This window comes from Microcaecilia unicolor, chromosome 1, assembly GCF_901765095.1.
Source record: "Microcaecilia unicolor chromosome 1, aMicUni1.1, whole genome shotgun sequence".
In the NCBI taxonomy this organism is placed as follows: Eukaryota; Metazoa; Chordata; class Amphibia; order Gymnophiona; family Siphonopidae; genus Microcaecilia; species Microcaecilia unicolor.
The window spans coordinates 357,364,495-357,384,860 of NC_044031.1; the positions used below are offsets into that span (position 1 = coordinate 357,364,495).

The 20,366-nt window shown below is 45.0% G+C and overlaps 1 protein-coding gene across 3 annotated transcripts in view; it reads right to left on the reverse strand.

Annotated features, from left to right (window-relative positions):
* Positions 1-20,366, reverse strand: part of ICE1 (interactor of little elongation complex ELL subunit 1) — a 352,896-nt gene that overhangs the window by 159,981 nt on the left and 172,549 nt on the right. For 2 of the 3 annotated variants that reach the window (XM_030209639.1, XM_030209656.1), the window contains exons 11-12: positions 5,319-5,408; positions 5,008-5,067 (exon numbers count right to left, since the gene is read on the reverse strand). In XM_030209639.1, the coding sequence (XP_030065499.1) occupies positions 5,008-5,067; positions 5,319-5,408 (150 nt within the window). The remainder of the gene's footprint in view (positions 1-5,007; positions 5,068-5,318; positions 5,409-20,366) is intronic. The other variant, XM_030209647.1, reaches the window with a different exon arrangement.

Below are 20,366 nucleotides of genomic sequence, written 5' to 3' on the forward strand. Positions count from 1 at the left end.
CATAGGACCTGATGGCGCTGTAGTAGTTTTAACCACATATACTGCTCGCTCTACCGCTGATCTTGATGGCATCACAAATCCATCCTCCAATGTGCCCAAATTACCCAATGCACTAACTTGGGCCATGTTTGTACTAAGAAGGTACAATGCAGAATTCAAAGTCAAAGCTCAGCAACAGCTGTACAGGATTGAAGACTCTTTCAGTAAGGAATGTAGCAAAAAAACCAAAACAAAAGGCAACATTAGGAAGTGGAGAAAAAGGTTTGGCAAAAAGCCTAGCCAGGACTGGTTTTATATACAGATCTAGGCAGGAAGGAGGCAGCCAGCCTCTGAGAGGAAGTAGCACGCTTAGAGAAGACTAAGGTGGCTAGTCAGTGGATTAGATTATGACATCTGGTAGCTGGAGGTTAGAGTTCATCCAGACATGTCTCTTCAAGGAACTGAGCCACCTGCAGGCTGGATTTCTCTGCTTTATTTTATTTATTTACTTTTCATTTCACTTTTTGAGAGACATCTAATTCAGAAATTCCAGAACAGCCAACATCACTGGTCTTGTTTGTTTTCTAACAAGGTTTGAATATGTTTATGCGCCTTTATTTCAGAAAATTTGCATGGTTTATTTATGGGGCAAAGAATGTAAGTTTTTCCAAATGTAGCTAGCCATACAAGAAATATATAAAGTTGTTTGCTATGCATCAAGAGACATGTGCATACATTCCTTCTTTGATATCCATGTAAATATATAGTTAAAATATTGTGGGGTTAGGTACCTTCTTTTTGTCCTGGAACGTTACATTCCGTTTTGCATCTTAAGAAGCCTGGAGTCACATCTACTCAAACCAACAGGACTGAGGATAATGTTTACTTATAATTCCTAGAAGGTTTTTCTCACTTAGGAACCCTTTTACTAAGGTGCAGGAGAGCTAACACATGGGTATCGTGTACCAAATCGGCACTATCGTCAGGCTAGCATGTACGCCCCAATTCTGAGTTTGGCGTATGCCAAATCCCACGGTAGAAAATAATTTTCTATTTTCTACCGGGGGTGGGGGGGGGGGGGGGGATCAGGCAGTAATCAGTAGTTGGTGCGCACTACATGATTACCACATGGGTAGCACTTGAGCCCTTACCACCAAGTCAATGGTGTGGCAGTAAGAGATCAGGCCATAAATAGGCACGCGCTAGTTTTAATTTCAGCGCATGCCCATTTCTTGGCCTATTAAAAAAAAAAGCCCTTTTCGCAGCTGTGGTAAAAAATGGCCCAGTACACGCTCAAAACACGCATCCACACTAACGTGGGCCACTTTTTACCGCAGCTTAGTAAAAGGACCCCTAAATGCCTTTTTTTCTTTGGTAGAAGATTTGATTTTCCTTCTTCACTTTCTTTATTTCCACCAACACAGAATGTGATTTACTGAAACCGGGGGTTTGCTTCTTTTTCTTTTGGTATCTACTATTTGCTTTTGGATTATGTATTTTTTCATTATGCCATTTTATTAGTTTATATTCCTTTGGCAAGTTGTAACATATATTTCTGTGGAAATGAATAATTATATTTATATTGTTTAAATTATCATTTAAATATCATTTAAATTATGTGTATTCATTCACCAAATTCTATATGGCTTGGTATCATCCTACATGTACATTCTCACCGAATTGCCATCACACAATGCCATTATATCATCCATAGAATATATTATCTTACATTTTTCTAGCTGTAAAAATGAGAGTTACAAATCAATCCATAATCCCAATTTCTAGTATCAAGGAACCAAAATTTGGAACTCTGTTCCCAAAATAATAAAATGCACAGATCCTGCCATTCAGAAGCCTTTTGAAAACATATTTCTTTAGATCAGCCTTTTATGACAACAATCAATTTTAAATTGAATGTAACTAGTGACCTCTGCCAAATAATTACCCTCCAACATCATCATTTTGGTTCCAGATTAATTGAAGCCTATTCAACTCAACCTAACTCCATGATTATTATATCTTTTCTATCATTTTACTTCCAAGAAGTACTTTACCCTAAAAACAATTCATCTCTCTTCATGTAATATAAACTCATATTTAGCTTCTGCAGCGGTTCACATGCTGTATTTTAATTTTCTGTTAAATTTCAAAAATGTATTTCTCAATAATGTTTGTTATGTACGTCACATTAAACTGCGGTATACTAAAAATAATTCATTTTTCTTCATGTAATATAAAATCATACTCAACTTCTGTAGTGGTTCACATGATGTATCAAGTTCTGTTAACTTACTATAATGTATTTTTAAATAATGTTTGTTAAGTAAGAGACATTGAAACGGATCATACTCTCCGGATAATGCGGGATATAAATGTCATAAATAAATATATAATAGAAAAAAAAAGTTCTTGCAGAGCTTTCCAGTAAGCCCTTACTTGAGAAAACCAGCACATCAACATCTGAGTTACTGCTGTGCAAAGATTTTTTTCCCATCCCCACCTGACCCACCAATCCTCCCAGAGTCGCACATAATTTATCAAGCTGTACCAGTCTTCAGCTACCATCTGTATTGCTCTTTCCTTTCATTCCCACCCCCTACAACAGGCTTGTGCAGAAACAATCCCTCTGACCCTCCTCTCAGTGCAGTGCATCAGGCATGTGTAAAACTCATTCCAATAAAGCTATCAATCAACATTCAAGAAACTTGATTGGTATGACAACTAATATATGCCTCTCCATCATCTCAACTTTGATTTCCGTGGTTTGTCGCAGTTTTTCATTGTGTCCAATCCTATTATTTGTGTCAGGAGCTACTGCTCATACTGGAGTCATAAGCCTTGGAACAAAAAACACAAACAAACAGAGTTGCCAGTGCGTGCAGCAGTAAGAACTGTTGACAGTCCCAAGTGGCATAGAAAAATGTATTATGTACCAACTCAATTTTATGCACAAACTTTCCTAGGGTATAACTGGATCTCAAAGATGATATATGTTTACAAGGAAAATTAGCACTTGAGCAGACACATTTCAAAAAACACTACAAACTATCTAACATCCCAGGATACACCCTCCCAATCTCAGACAGCCTAAAAATCCTCGGAGTTACAATCGACCAAAACTTATCACTAGAGTCCCAAGCAAAATCCACCATAAAGAAAATGTTTTTCTCAATGTGGAAACTCAAATGCATGAAACCATTCTTCCCGAGGGAAATATTTCGTGGCCTGATACAGTCAATGGTGCTAAGCCACGTAGATTACTGTAACGTAATCTATGCGGGATGCAAAGATCAAATCATAAAGAAACTTCAGACCGCCCAAAACACAGCAACCAGGCTTATATTTGGGAAAACACATTTTGACAGTGCCAAACCACTCAGAGAAAAGCTTCACTGGCTACCAATAAAAGAACGTATCACTTTCAAAATCTGCACGACTGTTCATAAAATTATTTATGGCGAAGCACCGGGTTACATGACAGACCTCATAAACCTGCCAACCAGGAACGCCACAAAATCTGCACGATCATACCTAAACCTCCATTACCCAAGCAACAAGGAACTCAAATACAAATCCACCTATGCATCCAGTTTTTCCTACTTAAGCGCACAACTGTGGAACGCACTGCCAAAAGCAGTAAAAACTACGCTCGACCACCTACATTTCCGGAAAGCACTAAAGACAGATCTGTTCAAAAGAGCATACCCCACCGATCCAACATAAAATACCTGGACACTTATGACACAATGGAACCAAAGACCATAAGGGACATTACCTGACCCTTCCTACCCTCTCCCTCTCTAAGCTCCCCCAACTGTACCTAACACACATGTACCTCATTCTACCACAAAATCGCCTTGAATTAATACACACCATGTATTTGTTCAGACCGGAATCGGCTAACACCGTTAACGGTAATATGTAAGCCACATTGAGCCTGCAAAAAGGTAGGAAAATGTGGGATACAAATGTAACAAATAAATAAATACTTACACAACGAAGAACTGCAACAAATCATGGAAGTCAGAGTGGAGATAGAAGAGACACACGTACTGTCACACCAATAAAGTTTCTTGAATCTTGATTCAGATAACTTTGTTGAAATGAGTTTTACATGTGTTGTCTGCACAATGGACAAAGAGGCTCCTGTGTCATATAGTTGAAGATCAGAGGGAAAGTTTCTGGAGACAAAAGCCTGTGATGGGGGGCAGGAGGAATAGCAAAGTGAAGGAAAAGAGTAGTAGAGAATGGTAGCTGAAGATTGGTACAGCCCAATGAATCGTGTGTCCCTCTTGATTTGTAATTTAAATATCAAATTAAAAAATTTTTAATGCTTTTTTGTTTGCTCTATATACATAACTTTGGACATGTAATTATTTGGAGCAGACTATCATTGGGTGGAGTGCAGGCAGAGTTACAATGCACACAAATATATTTTATGTTCCTGTTTAAAATATTTAAGTAATACAGACCTCCATCCTGCCAATGGCCCAATTTAACATTAGGTGCTTTCTGAAAGTAATGGCATGAGTTAATGCTGTTAATTCTTCTGGGAGAGTGTTCCAAATTAAGATCCATTCCTAACTGATCTCAAGCACAGATTTCATCAAGACAAACTGAAAGGGTGTCATAATAACTGTAAACATGGAGGTAGATTCAATACAAAAGGCTTTATGAATCAAAATTTTAACTTGTCACTGAGAAAGCAATGTAGAAAGTATAAAATAGGTGTTATATGTTCATCCCACTGTACCTCAGTACTTGTGCAGTGGCAGTTTAGACCACCTGTAAAGCTCTCGATGCAGAGGCAGTTACCGCTCTAAAATCAGGATTAAGATAGGACTTCAACTAACAAACAACATGCAGTCTGAAGAAGGTGTTTAGTCTTCAACTATGGGCCCATTAAGAGACTATAGTCTAACACAACACCAGGGTTGCAAATTTGCCAGGAACCATAATTTACATCTTGCCAATATTCAATGCAAATTTGGATTAGTCATATAAATTCTCTTTTAAAGTTCTGCATACCTTTGCTGTTGAGCTTGTTCTGGTTTCTATCTGGAGTTCTTGAATAGCTATGAAAGGGATCTGCCAAAAGAGATTTATGCAGTTAAATATTTATTCACTTCTTCTCTTAGCACATTTAGGGCCCTTTTTACTAAGGCATGTTAGCCTTTTTAACGTGCCTACAATTAGAACGTGCACTAACCATGTAGACGACTATAGGGATATTGTAGGCGTGTATACGGTTAACGCGCCTACATGGTTAATGCGCATTAAAAACACTAACGCGGCTTAGTAAACAGGGCCCTTAGTATATTCTATTTCTGACTTCTTACCCAAAAAGTGGTTGTCATCTGTGTTCTGCTTTTCCTCTGTTGCAGAGTCAATGCACTCCCACAATTCTTCCAATAACTGTTTTATTTTTTCTGTCATACAGAAAGAAAATTAAAATTGCAGGATATCAACACACTCAAACTGCAGTTGTCACTTTTCCTCCTAAGGGGAAGAATAAAGTTTGCCAGAAGCATATTCATAATTCTCATCTGCCTCATTCATAGTTAAACCATTGATAAGATGTAAGAAAAAGTATGTACACTAAGTTAAAGAAATACTTCCAGAACTAGTGAACAATTGCAGAACATTTGTATTGAAGAGTTTTCATGCTTAAATACAGTTTGTCCTTGCCCCTCTTCTCCCTCTGCTCTGTACTCCTCTACCCCTGACATCTCTTCCCTGATCCTCAAAGCCACATACCCCACCTACTCCCGATAACCCACAAATCTCAAGAACATAAGAAAAGCCATACTAAGTCAGACCAAGGTCTATGATATCCAGAATCCTGTCTCCAACGATAACCAGACCAGGTCACAATACACAGCAAATCTTAAAATATATCAATTTTTCAAGCTCATTTGAAGGGACAAGCAATGGTTTTCCCAAGTCTATCTAGCTAATGGGTCATTCCATGCCAAGTGGTCTAAAATTTAAAAAAAGTTCCCACCATCATGTTCTCCAATTTTGTTCAAATTTTATCTGTTGCGCGAGTCAGGTGTTAAATGAAGTTTCCCAAAATTTGAGGTCTCTAACTGCAATAGTTGCAGATCTAGACCCCCTTTTCTGAAAGGTTGTCAGTCCATGAGCGCGCAACATTTAACAAAATGCCATTTTTGGGGTCTAATAAAATCCAAACACATTTATAAGAATAGCTAAAAAATTAAAATCCTGTACAGTTTTTGATGCTAATTCAGATGAAATACATTTTAACATTATGGATGCAAAATCCAGCCAAACAAGTTGACTCAAAGTGTGCATTAAAATTGGTTGCGACTCATCGGAACATATTTGGACCAATATTCAGACCGCAACAACTTCCGTGCAAACAAAGATACGAACTTGGAATTTTGAACAACCATTATGCTTGTGCTGGACATAATACTGCCAGATTTGCAACTAACCAGCATCTATAACCGCCCTGCAGGATCTCTTCAAAGGTGGCACTGTCAGCGCAAATGGTAAAATGTACCAAAGTTCAAAGCCAATTATTAAAAAAGAGTCTGCCTGAATCAGCTTGTGAACAGTATCATCTGAAAAAGTAAATTGTACTCTACAACACTGATATGTTTTTGTTTTGCAATACCACCATTAAGTAGCCATTTACTCAGGTCAAAGTATGTTATATTTAGTACGCTTGATGCGCTAATTTTTCTTCATTTCTAGGAAATTGAGTCTTAATAGTAACTTAAAAGTATTGATATAATTATTTATTCATTCGTATTTTATTCATTGATTGTCCAATCGTTTATTGTGCGCTGTTATGGTGGATTGGAAACGTTTGTGAAACGTCAGTTGAACAGAAAGATGCTTTCATAAGCTTTATGCATCCTCATGGTCCCGCTACTTCATTTTATTGGCCGGTAAGACGCGATACTTGCTGGATCTCAGAACAACTTATCATAGCTGTTATTCCAGCTCCATCAGTGACATCATCTGGTCGGCAATATAGTTTCCCTGAAACCGTTCTCTTGCAGATCAGTGATGCTTTCAGAATGATGAAGTAACTGAAGAAGGCAGGCTTGGGAACCTGCAGTGAAGTAACTGAAGAAGGCAGGCTTGGGATCCTACAGTAAAGAAACCCACAATCAGGCATGGGTTCCTGCAGTAAAGATACCCACCCGTGGCTGTTACTGCATGGCTATCTATGGCGATTGGGATGCTGGTGTGATAACCAGTAATGGCTCAGCCATCATGGACCAACGCAATACATCGCGCACACAAAATATAACATACTTTGACCTGAGTAAATGGCTACTTAATGGTGGTATTGCAAAACAAAAACATATCAGTGTTGTAGAGCACAATTTTCTCTTTCAGATGATACTGTTCACAAGCTGATTCAGGCAGACTCTTTTTTAATAATTGGCTTTGAACTTTGGTACATTTTACCATTTGCACTGACAGTGCCAACGTTGAAGAGATCTTGCAGGGCGGTTATAGATGCTGGTTAGTTGCAAATCTGGCAGTATTATATCCAGCACAAGCATAATGCTTGTTCAAAATTTCAAATCTGTATCTTTGTTTGCACGGAAGTTGTTGCGGTCTGAATATTGGTCCAAATATGTTCCGATGAGTTGCGACCAATTTTGATGCACACTTTGAGTCAACTTGTTTGGCTAGATTTTGCATCCATAATGTTAAAATGTATTTCATCGGAATTAGCATCAAAAACTGTACAGGATTTTAATTTTTTAGCCATTCTTATAAATGTGTTTGGATTTTATTAGACCCCAAAAATGGCATTTTGTTAAATGTCGCGCGCTCATGGACTGACAACCTTTCAGAAAAGGGGGTCTAGATCTGCAACTATTGCAGTTAGAGACCTCAAATCGCGCAACAGATAAAATTTGAACAAAATTGGAGACATGATGGTGGGAAGGTTTAGACCACTTGGCATGGAATGACCCTAATAATTCTTTCTAGACTTTCTCTCGAAGAACTTGTGCAAATTACTTTTCAATTCTGCTATATTAGTCTCCTTGATGCTTGATCACATCCTCTGGCAACAGATTCAACAGCTTAACTGAGTGCTATATGAAATAATACGTTTTATTATTTATTTTCAGTTTGATAGTTGTTAGTTTCATGGAATCACGTCAAGTCAATACTCTAGGACCAGTAGGATAGTCCCACAGGTGCTGTGGTGGCCATGGCAAGGGCATCCATAATGACTTCCAATGCAGTTTGGTCCTGAGCAGCTGTGGCAAAATCATTCACACAGACATGGAGCTATTTTGCTTCAACTTTGATTTGTATATACAGGTCTTTCTTAGAAAATGTTCAGATATATGTTTTAAATGCTGTGGGTATTTTTTTTTTAATTGAACAATATATTTGACTAGCTTTCGAAGGCTACGAGCAAAAATGACAATATCAAAAAATGTAAGTGAAACACAAAAGCATTCCAATGATAGATTCATGGGAAAAGGTGGCAACAGGCCGTATTTATCCATTTTTCCCCTTTACTTAAATTTATTTTTATAAAAGGTGACAGCCTGGAACTGAAAAAGCACCACCTGGGGGGGGGGGGGGGGGGGGGGGGGGGGGAGGGGTGGTGTTGGATTCTAAACCTCAAACAGGTTCTGGAGGACTGTCTAGCCAAATGCACTGTTGCATCAGGAGTCCTGTCTGTTGTAGTAGTGGGATATGAGTGAAAAGATGGACATCCATGTCACAGCTCTGCAAATCTCCTCTATAAAGGCTGATCTCAAGTGGGCTTGACATTAAGAACCATGATATAAACCTCTAGAGCTAGGGGCTCTCAACCCAGTTTGGTTTTCAGAATTTCTCCAATGAATATGTGCGAACTAGATTTGTATGTGCTGCCCTTACTATATAGAAATCTCTCCTGAAAACCATACTGGGGCTTTAGTCTGCTCCAGGTAGAAGGCCAAGGTTCTCTTACAGCCCAAAGTATGCAGTGGGCTTTCAACTTTGTGGGCATGAGGTTTAGGAAATAAGTCTGGAAGGATTATTTACTACTTAAGATAGAATTCCAATACAACCTTAGGAAAGAACTCTGGATGGGTGCACAAAATTTGTCTATTATTAAAAAAAAAAAAAAAAAAAAAAGCTTAGTGTAAGGTGGATCAGTCACTTAGGCCAGGAGCTCACTAACTCTGGAGGCTCAAGTAACCACCACTAAAGAATACAATCTTCCAGGTCAGGTACTTCAAGTGTCAGGTATCTAATGGCTCAACGGGAGCTTTCATCAGCTGGGTAGCTATAACATCAGTGGTGTGCTGGAGCCGGCTCGCACCGGCTCACAAGAGCCGGTTGTTAAATTTTCTTCCGGCTTGCGAGCCGGTTGTTGAAAATAGCGAGCCGGCTCTGGCTCTCCTCCTTCCCTCCTCCCTCCCTCCGGATCCGCCTCACCGCCTGCTTGTTTTTTGAATTCTTCGGGGCAGGCAGTCTTGCCTGCCCGCTTCCAGTGCTGACTGTCCTCCCTTGCCGATTCGCACTTTAAAAATGGCCGCCGAGACTTCCAGAGGCGGCTGAAGTCTCGGCGGCCATTTTGAATAGCGAATCGGCAAGGGCGGACAGTCAGCGCTGGAAGCGGGCAGGCAAGAGTGCCTGCTCCGAAGAATTCAAAAAACAAGCGGGCGGTGAGGGACCGGATCGGGAGGGAGGAGAAGAATTCGCGATACAACTTGGGAGGGGGTGGCAGGGGGAAAAAGGGAGTCGCTGCTGGACATGGGTGGAGGGGGTCGCTGGGTATGAGTGCATGCAGGGCAGGGGAGAGGAGGGTACACTGCTGGACATGGGTGCATGCAGGGCAGGGGAAAGGAGGGTCACTGCTGGACATGGGTGCATGCAGGGGAGAGGAGGGTCACTGCTGGACATCTGGGTGCATGCAGGGCAGGGCAGAGGAGGGTCGCTGGGTATGGGTGCATGTAGGGCAGGGGAAAGGAGGGTCACTGCTGGACATGGGTGCATGCAGGGGAGAGAAGGGTCACTGCTGGACATCTGGGTGCATGCAAGGCAGGGGAGAGGAGGGTATACTGGGAGGGTACACTGCTGGACATGGGTGCATGCAGGGCAGGGGAGAGGAGGGTCACTGCTGGACATGGGTGCATGCAGGGGAGAGAAGGGTCACTCCTGGACATCTGGGTGCATGCAGGGCAGGGCAGAGGAGGGTCGCTGGGTATGGGTGCATGCAGGGCAGGGGAAAGGAGAGTCACTGCTGGACATGGGTGCATGCAGGGGAGAGGAGGGTACACTGCTGGACATGGGTGCATGCAGGGCAGGGCAGAGGAGGGTCGCTGGGTATGGGTGCATGCAGGGCAGGGGAGAGGAGGGGAGAGAGAAGAAATGCTGGACATGGATGGAGAGAAGAGTGAGGAAGGAGATGAGATGAGGGAAAAGGAAGAGAGGAAAAAAACTGCACATGGATGAAGAAGATAGGCAGAAGCTGAGGACCAGAAATGAAGAAGAAAGGAGGAAAGAAATAAATGGAAAGGAAGCCCTGGAAACAGAGTTAAGAGGACAGATAGCAGCAGAATCGGATACTGGGCCAGCATGATCAGAAAAACAGTCACCAGACAACAAAGGTAGAAAAAAAATCATTTTATTTTCATTATAGCGTTTGGAATATGTTCACTTTGAGAATCAGGTGCTCAACATTAAAAGTTTATATTTATTTACTTATTTATGGCATTTTATCCCACATTAAACATGAATTAGATTGGAACCTGGGATCATTAAATTTTTTTTCCTGGAGAGAGTAATGCATTGCCCTCCCCCCCCCCACAGCTATAGCCAGCTCTGCAATTTGGAGGGGGGGGGGGGGCGCAGAGGTGGACGGGGGGGCACCGAGGTGGACCGGAGAGAGAGCCTGTTGTTAAAAATTTACCAGCACACCACTGTATAACATTGAGGTCCTATAACTGCAAAAATCATGATGGGGGGGCTTCAGAAGTAAGTCCCGCATAAAACAAACTAAAGGCTATGCAGAAATGGATTTCCCTTCTATGAGATAAGCTCCAATTGCTCTTAGGTGTACCCTAACAAAGACAAAAGTATAAGGTATTCAAGCATGATTTACATGATTAGGGAGGATGGTTAGGACAGATCATGTTACTATGCTTAACATTATATTATCATTGGTTACCGGTCCAATACAGAATTAAACTTAAAATATTAGTACTGACACATAAGGTGTATCATGATCAATTCCCACCAATGCTTACAGATTAAGACCATATGTCCCTACAAGAAATCTGCATTCCTCTAATGCCTTGCATTTAGTGGTACTGGGTGTCAGTGAGGCTCGTTTCATAGGTACAAGGAAGAGGGCATTTTTTGTTGTGGCCCCAGTGTTATGGTCTTGCAAACCACAAAAAAAAAATAAATGTCTTGTTTTAAGTGTCTTTAGAAAGCACACTAGAGGACTGATTAAAACATGTATGTTCTAGAGGGCCTTGAGAAAGATGGCTGCGTAAAAGGGGTGATCTCTCCCCGGAACTCTTATCAAATTTTCCAGACTTTTTCTTCACCATAATTGGAAACAAAAAACTCCCTTTACTGAAGACCATGTCTGCTACAAAAGCACAGAAACAAGATCAAAATCTGATACTTGCTACTGGATCAAAAAGGTCAAAATGTGACCCTCCAATTCCAGAAAAAAAACTGCACCAGGAAGGCCTCTGTAAATATATCAAAGGCCTTAATGGAACAGAGAAAAGGACTTCGTGATTTCTAACCATGAAACACACTTCTACATCACTTGCGGGTTGAAAGCAGACCTCGCCATACTCAAGAATCTGGTGGCAAGGTTCCAGACAAGACTGGAACTTTTGGAAGCAAAAATGGAACAAACCACTACTGAACTTAAACATCACCAGAAACTTTCCTCAGATAAATAACTGCAGCTGGAAAAACAAGTTGAAGTTCTCAAAAACAGAAGTCGCAGAAGGTCCTGATCTGGTAAAATTCTTACAACACCTGGCTCCTTTCAATTCTGCATCTCTCTCTAGAGCCTCCATTAGAGTTTGAGCAGGTACATCGATCTCCAACCAAAATGAAAGCAAATTATAAAACTCTACACCTGGTAATTATTAATCTTTTGCGCTTCCTACAAGCACTTCAGATTCTAACAACTGCAAGAGCCATTCCTTCTATGATTTACAAGGGCCGAAAAATTATAATTATGCCAGACCTCTCCAAAACCACTGCTCTTAAAAGGAAACAATTCCTTCAATGTGCACGATGACTCAAAGATCTAAGAGCACATTATGGTCTTCAATATCCAGCAAGGATGACCATCACTTTAAATGACAACACATTTAAGGTTATTTTACTGTCCAGGAGCATCGGCCACTGAGCAGAGTCTTGTCTCCCTTCAAAGACACCGACCCTCCACTCAATGATCCCCAGCTGACAGTGTGCTGGTCCAGAGTGGGAGTCTCCCGGGGTCTGGGGGAGGGGGGGGGCTCTTTGGGCAGGCGCAAAGCCCAGTCACTCCTACCCTGTCCAGTGCCACTCTCAAAATGGCACCCCTAGCAGTAGTATTGTTAGGGGTTAAATCTTCTCCTTTATATTGCACTATGTTAGTGGTTCTAGTGTAATTTTACTGTTTTTTTAATGTGATGTAAACACACACCGACAACAGCGCAGGCCCCCTTTTGCTGCAGCTTGGTAAAAGGGGCCCTATTTTTATTGAATCAGACCCAACTCTTTGCCGGTGGATGTGGTAAGGGAAAATTAGGTTCTTACCGTGATAATTTTCTTTCCTTTAGTCATAGCAGATGCAGCCATTACAGATGGGTTGTGTCCATCAACCAGCAGAGGGAGATAGAGAGCACACTTTTTCAGTGCCTCATACCAGCTTGCTCCACTGCCTCTCTTCAGTATTTGAAGCTTCCAAAGCAGTATGGCAAACCGCAATGGGAATAACATGAGCTTTCCTCACAGCGAACGATGGCCCTACAACAAAGGGCATTAACTCAGAATGGAGGGAATGAAACATCCTCCCGGAGGGCATAAACTCATCCTCCACTGAGACATAACTGGAGGGAATAAACTCATCCTCTCGGAGGGAATAAACTCATCCTCCAAAACATGAAACTGGAGGGAATTAAGTCATCCTCCTTTAATTGAACAAGAATCCTGAAGTCTGTTTTCCGACTTTCTCCCAAGGACGGAATCTCCAGGAAACATGAACAGAACCTGAAATAGATTTACAGCAGATAGCAATCAGACAGGGAGGGATCATGGCTGCATCTGCTATGACTAAAGGAAAGAAAATTATCACGGTAAGAACCTAATTTTCCCTTCCTTGCCATCAAGCAGATGCAGCCATTACAGATGGGATGTATCAAAGCAATCCCTAGATAGGGTGGGAACAAGCCACACCACGCACCAGCACTTGCGCTCCAAAATGTGCGTCCCTCCTGGCAGCCACATCCAGCCTGTAATGTCGGGCAAAAGAGAGCTTAGAAGCCCATGTTGCTGCATTACAAATCTCTTGAAGAGAGGGTGCTCCAGTTTCAGCCCAAGAAGAGGAAATTCCTCTAGTGGAATGCGCCTTAAAGGCATCAGGCGGAGGCCGGCCGGCAAGCAAATAAGCTGAAAAGATAGATTCTTTGAGCCAGCGGGCAATAGTGGCTTTAGACGCTGGAGACCCTCTGCGAGGACCGGATAGCAAAACAAACAGATGATCAGAGGTCCTGAAAGAGTTAGTAACTCGCAGATACTGCAGCAGAGTCCTGCGCATGTCCAACAGGTGCAATTGCCCAAAAGATTCTGGAAACTCCTCCTTGACAAAGGAGGGCAAGAAAATAGGTTGGTTTAGGTGAAACGCTGAAACCACCTTAGGCAAGAAGGAAGGCACGGTCCGAACCGTGACCCCAGACTCTGAAAATTACAGAAAAGGGTCTCTACAGGCCAGCGCCTGGAGCTCTGACACCCATCTCGCCGAAGTAATGGCCACTAAAAAGGTGGCCTTCAGTGTCAAATCTGTCTCTGAAGCACGCCGAAGCGGTTCAAAGGGAGCACCCTGAAGGGCTTTCAGCACTAGCCCCAGGTTCCAAGCTGGACAAGGTGCACGCACGGGAGGACGGAGCCGAAGCACCCCTCTAAGAAACCGTGCCACATCTGGATGAGCAGCTAAAGACACGTCTTCAACCTTGCCACGCAGGGAGGCCAACGCTACCACTTGCACCCGCAGGGAATTATAGGCCAAGCCTTTTTGTACACCATCCTGCAAAAAGTCCAGAATCGGCGAGACAGGAGCCCGCAGGGGTGCGATCTCTTTGGAAGCACACCAGACTTCAAACAGGCGCCAAATCCTGGCATAAGCCACGGAAGTGGAACACTTGCGGGCTTGCAGGAGAGTGGTAATTACTTTATTGGAATAGCCTTTGTCTCTCAATTGCGCCCTCTCAATCGCCAGGCCATAAGACCAAATCGGCCGGCATCCTCCATGGTCACCGGACCCTGTGACGTTGGGAACCAGAGGTAACTGAAGGGGATCCTCTACGAGCATCTGTCGGAGGTCTGCATACCAAGGCCTCCTGGGCCAATCCGGGACGACGAGAACCACTTCTCCTGGATGCAGCCGAATCTGCAGGAGCACTCGCCCTAAGGGCCACGGAGGGAACACATACAGTAGGCCAGGAGGCCAGGGTTGAGCCAAGGCATCCAACCCCGCCAAGCGAGGATCTCTCCATCTGCTGAAAAAGCACGGGACTTTGGCATTGATGCTTGTCGCCATTAGATCCATCACGGGCTTGCCCCACTTGGCACATATCTGCAGGAATACTTCGTCTGCAAGTTCCCACTCCGCTGGATCGATCTGATGCCTGCTTAGATAATCGGCTTGCACGTTGCTCTGACCTGCAATGTGAGCTGCCGACAGTAACTGTAGATGCAGCTCGGTCCAGTGGCAAATTTGTTCGGCCTGCGCGGCTAGAGCTCTGCACTGAGTGCCGCCTTGTCGATTTATGTAGGCCACTGCTGTCGTGTTGTCCAACATCACTCTGATAGCCAATCCTTCCAGGGTCACTTGAAAAGCCAGAAACGCCTGAAACACCGCTTTCAACTCTAGGCGGTTAATGGACCACTCCGACTCCTCGGGTGTCCATAGACACTGGGCATGCTTCCCCTTGCAATGTGCGCCCCAGCCTTTCAGGCTGGCATCTGTCACCACTAGGCACCAATCGAGGAGCGCCAGCGGCATTCCTTGCCGCAGCATGCTGTCTGAGAGCCACCACTCCATACTGAGTCAGGCCGCAGGGAGCCAAGAGAGTCTGCATTGATAATCCTGAGATACTGGAGACCATCTTTGGAGTAGAGCATACTGTAGAGGTCTCAGGTGCGCTCTCGCCCAGGGCACCAGTTCCATGGTGGCTGTCATCGATCCAAGCAGCTGGACAATGTCCCAAGCTTGCGGGCGGGGCATCCTCAGGAGCAGACGGACCTGATTCTGAAGCTTGCACCGCCTTTGCTCGGGTAGCCCAGAGATTGAAGTACTGAGACCACTCTGGCTGTTACATGCTGACTCTCTGCAGCAGAGTTTGCTCGAATGAGCCAGTTGTCCAGGTACGGGTGAACCCGAATACCCTCTCGCCTTAGAAAGGCAGCTACTACCACCATAACCTTCAAAAAGGTGCGGGGAGCTGTGGCGAGGCCAAAAGGCAAGGTCCGGAACTGGAAATGCTTTCCCATCACCGCAAACCTCAGAAACTTCTGGTGCGGGGGCCAAATTGGAATGTGCAAGTAAGCTTCTTTCAGGTCCAGAGACGTGAGAAACTCTCCTGGCTGTACCGCCGCAATGACGGAGCGCAGGGTTTCCATGTGAAAATGCTGCACTCTCAGGGACTTGTTTAATTCTTTTAAGTCCAGAATAGGGCGAAAAGACCCTCCTTTTCGCGGCACCACAAAGGAGATGGAGTAGCGGCCGCGCCGTGTTCGGCGGGAGGTACCGGGGACACGGCCCCTATCTGAATCAGACCTTGCAAATTCTCCTCTACCGCCACCCGTTTGGCGGCAGAACCGCATCGGGCTCCACAAACACGTCTCTTACAGGGGCGTCGAATTCTATTCTGAAACCGTCTCTGATCAGGTCCAAGACCCACTGATCTGAGGAAATGTTGGCCCACTCCTCAGCAAAGAGGGAAAGACGTCCTCCGATGACAGGACTTGAGGAGAGGGCCGGCGCACCATCATTGAGAGGGTCGCCCCTGAACTCCAGGCCTTGCGCCAGTGGCTGTGGAACGTTTGTCCGAGCGAAAGGAGTTCCTCTGCTGAAAACGGGCACGAGAAGTGAACCCAGCAGAACGCCCCGGGCGGTACCTTCGAGCTTCATGGAAGCGAGGTCTGTAAGAGGAGTGGACCGCCGCACCCTTAGAGGAAGGCCGAGGCCTATCTTCGGGCAAGCGCTGGGGTTTAGCCTCACCCAGGCCCTTCACAATTTTCTCCAACTCCTCACCAAACAGGAGAAGACCTTGAAAGGGCAACTTCACCAACCTTTGCTTAGAGGCCATGTCCGCCGCCCAATGCCGTAGAGCCAAATGCCATGTGTTTAGCCGAAGCTCTGACAATATCATAAAGGGCGTCAGCAAGAAAGGACAAGGCCGACTCCATCCGCGGAGCCACATCTAAAAAGGGCTCCGCTCCATCACCGGGCTGTTCCACTGCCTGTTGCAACCAAGACAGGCAGGCTCTAGCAGCATAACAACTGCATGCAGACGCCCGAATAGTGAGACCTGCAATTTCAAATGACCGTTTAAGTGCTGATTCCAGTCTACGGTCTTGAATATCCTTCAGGGCAACACCTCCTTCAACAGGGAGGGTAGTTCTCTTTGTCACAGCTGTGACTAGGGCATCCACTTTAGGCATAGCAAAGCGAGCCATATGCTCCTCTCTCAGAGGGTATAATTGCCCCATAGCCCTGGAAACTTTCAAAGGTCCCTCGGGGTCAGCCCATTGAGCCGAAATAAGCTCTTGGATGGAGTCATGCAAAGGAAAGGTTCGAGCAGGCTTTTTGGTACTAGCCATCCTAGGATTCACAGAGGAGGCTGTTCCAGACGGTACCAAAGCACCCATGGACTGACGCAGCGACACCTCTTCGACCGAAGGGGAACGCTCCTCTCGGCACTGCCGCTTCCTCGGCATCGAGTCATCTCTGGAGGCGCCGGAGCTGGTGGTCCCATGCGCCGTGGGCGACCGAAGACGGTGCTTTTTGGCTTTCTTTCGGTGCCCGTCATCGGCGCTTGGTGGAAGAGATGAAGAGGAGGTAGAACTCCCCCGGCCTCGAGGAATCGGGTCTGACAGGGTTCGGTCCCGATGGCCCTGGGTAGAGGGAGTGGCCAGGGCCGATTGCCCGCGCGGCCGCTCACCCCCACCGGCAAACCGGCGGGCCAACGGTACCTGTACTCCTGGGGTCGGTGCCGATTTCATCGACATCGGTACCGAAGATCCGGCCGTCGACACAGATGCCGTCGAGGGGCCGGCGCAAGTTTCAAAAAGACGGTCCCGAAGAACTTGCCTCGCCACCTGTGTCCGCTTCCGCAAGCCGAGACACAAGGTGCACGTCTTGGTATTATGCTCCGGCCCAAGGCACTGGAGGCACCAAGTGTGGGTATCGGGTTGCGAGATCTGCCAGCCGCACCGACCACACTTCTTGAATCCGCTCGGAACCTTCGAGGACATCGACGGAAAAATCGCGTCGGCGAAATCAAAGTCGTTTATGGTGGCGGTGAAAAGCACACCCAAAAATAAACGACCGCGCGGCCACAAGGCTGCAACGAGGCGCCCCCATGGCTAAAAACGACGAGGGGACAACCTTTTTTTTTTTTTTGACGAAAAAAAGAAACGCGAATGCGTACAAAGAAAGAGAAAAACTCAGAGAAAAAACTCGCGGCTAGGCCGCGATCCGGTTTCCGGGGCTGACAGAGAGAGAGACGATAACACGTCTCTCTCCAGCACGGAATCGAAAAAAACTGGGCGGGAAGACGGCCGCGCATGCTCTGTGGGCGTACCCTGCGTGCGGGACCGCCCGCGAACTTATTGTTCCGGTTGGTGGGGGCTGCCGTGGACATCAACCCAGTCGTGAGAACAAGCAGCCTGCTTGTCCTCGGAGAAAACATAAAACAGACAACTTACTTTTATCAACATGAACTACAGATTCTTCACTCACAGCTTGGGTTTGTGCATGTTTTAATGCTGAAATATAGAAAACAAAATTAAGGGGTGTAGAAACCCAAAAGAGAGATACCAAATAGGAGGGGAGAGATTAGTAAGCTCGACTCAGGAGAGAGACCTTGGGGTGTTGATGTCGGAGGATATGAAGATGAAGAAACAATGTGACAAGGCAACGGCCGTGGCCAGAAGGATGCTAGGCTGCATAGAGGGGTATAACCAGCAGAAGAAAGGAGGTGCTGATGCCCCTCTACAAGTCGTTGGTGAGGCCCCATATTAGCCCTCTCCTCAAGTCACTTCACTGGCTTCCTATCTGTTTCCGCATACAATTCAAACTCCTCTTATTGACCTATAAGTGCATTCACTCTGCAGCTCCTCAGTATCTCTCCACTCTCCCTACATTCCTCCCCGGGAACTCCGTTCACTGGGTAAATCTCTTATCTGCACCCTTCTCCACTGCTAACTCCAGACTCCGTTCCTTTTATCTTGCTGCACCATATGCCTGGAATAGACTTCCTGAGCCGGTACGTCAAGCGCCATCTCTGGCCGTCTTCAAATCTAAGCTAAAAGCCCACCTTTTTGATGCTGCTTTTAACTCCTAACCCTTATTCACTTGTTCAGAACATTTATTTTATCATCCTCACTTTAATTTTCCCTTATCTCTTGTTTGTCCTGTTTGTCTGTCCTAATTAGATTGTAAGCTCTGTCGAGCAGGGACTGTCTCTTCATGTTCAAGTGTACAGCGCTGCATACATTTAGTAGCGCTTTAGAAATAAGTAGTAGTACAATATTGTGTTGTTTTGGAGGCCGTATCTTGCTAAAGATGTAAAAATACTGGAAGCGGTGCAAAGAAAAGCTACGAAAATGGTATGGGATTTGCGTTCCAAACCGTACGAGGAGAGACTTGCCAACCTGAACATGTATACTTTGGAGGAAAGGACAGACAGGGGTGACATGATACAGACGTTCAAATATTTGAAAGGTGTTAATCCACAAACGAACCTTTTTCGGAGACGGGAAGGTGGTAGAACTAGAGGACATGAACTGAGGTTGAAGGGGGGGCAGACTTAGGAGTAATGTCAGGAAGTATTTTTTCACGGAGAGGGTGGTAGATACGTGGAATGCCCTCCTGCGGGAGGTGGTGGAGATGAAAAGGGTAATGGAATTCAAACATGCATGGGATAAACACAAAGGAATCTTGTTTAGAAGGAATGGATCTATGGAATTTTAGTGGAGATTGGGTGGTGATGCCGGTATTTGGAGAGTAAAACCGGTAACATAGTAACATAGTAATTGACAGCAGAAAAAGATCTGCATGGTCCATCCAGTCTGCCCTACAAGATAAACTCATATGTGCTACTTTTTGTGTATACCTTACCTTGATTTGTACCTGTCCTTTTCAGGGCACAGACCGTGTAAGTCTGTCCAGCACTATCCCCGCCTCCCACCACCGGCTCTGGCACAGACCATATAAGTCTGCCCAGCACTGTCCCCGCCTCCCGCCACCGGCTCTGCCACCCAATCTCGGCTAAGCTCCTTAGGATCCATTCCTTCTGAACAGGATTCCTTTATGTTTATCCCACACGTGTTTGAATTCTGTTACCGTTTTCATTTCCACCACCTCCCGCGGAAGGGCATTCCAAGCATCCACTACTCTCTCCGTGAAAAAATACTTCCTGACATTTTTCTTGAGTCTGCCCCCCTTCAATCTCATTTTATGTCCTCTCGTTCTACCGCCTTTGCACCTCCGGAAAAGGTTCGTTTGCGGATTAATACTTTTCAAATATTTGAACGTCTGTATCATATCACTCCTGTTTCTCCTTTCTTCCAGAGTATACATGTTCAGGTCATCAAGTCTCTGCTCATACGTCTTGTAACGCAAATCCCTTACCATTCTCGTAGCTTTTCTTTGCACCGCTTCAATTCTTTTTACACCCTTCGCAAGGTACGGCCTCCAAAACTGAACACATCTGTTAGGTACGGACGGGGAGAGGGATCTTGGGGTGATAGTATCTGAGGATCTGAAGGCGACGAAACAGTGTGACAAGGCGGTGGCCGTAGCTAGAAGGTTGTTAGGCTGTATAGAGAGAGGTGTGACCAGCAGAAGAAAGGAGGTGTTGATGCCCCTGTATAAGTCGTTGGTGAGGCCCCACCTAGAGGATTTCTATTCCCTAAGTACATCACTTTGC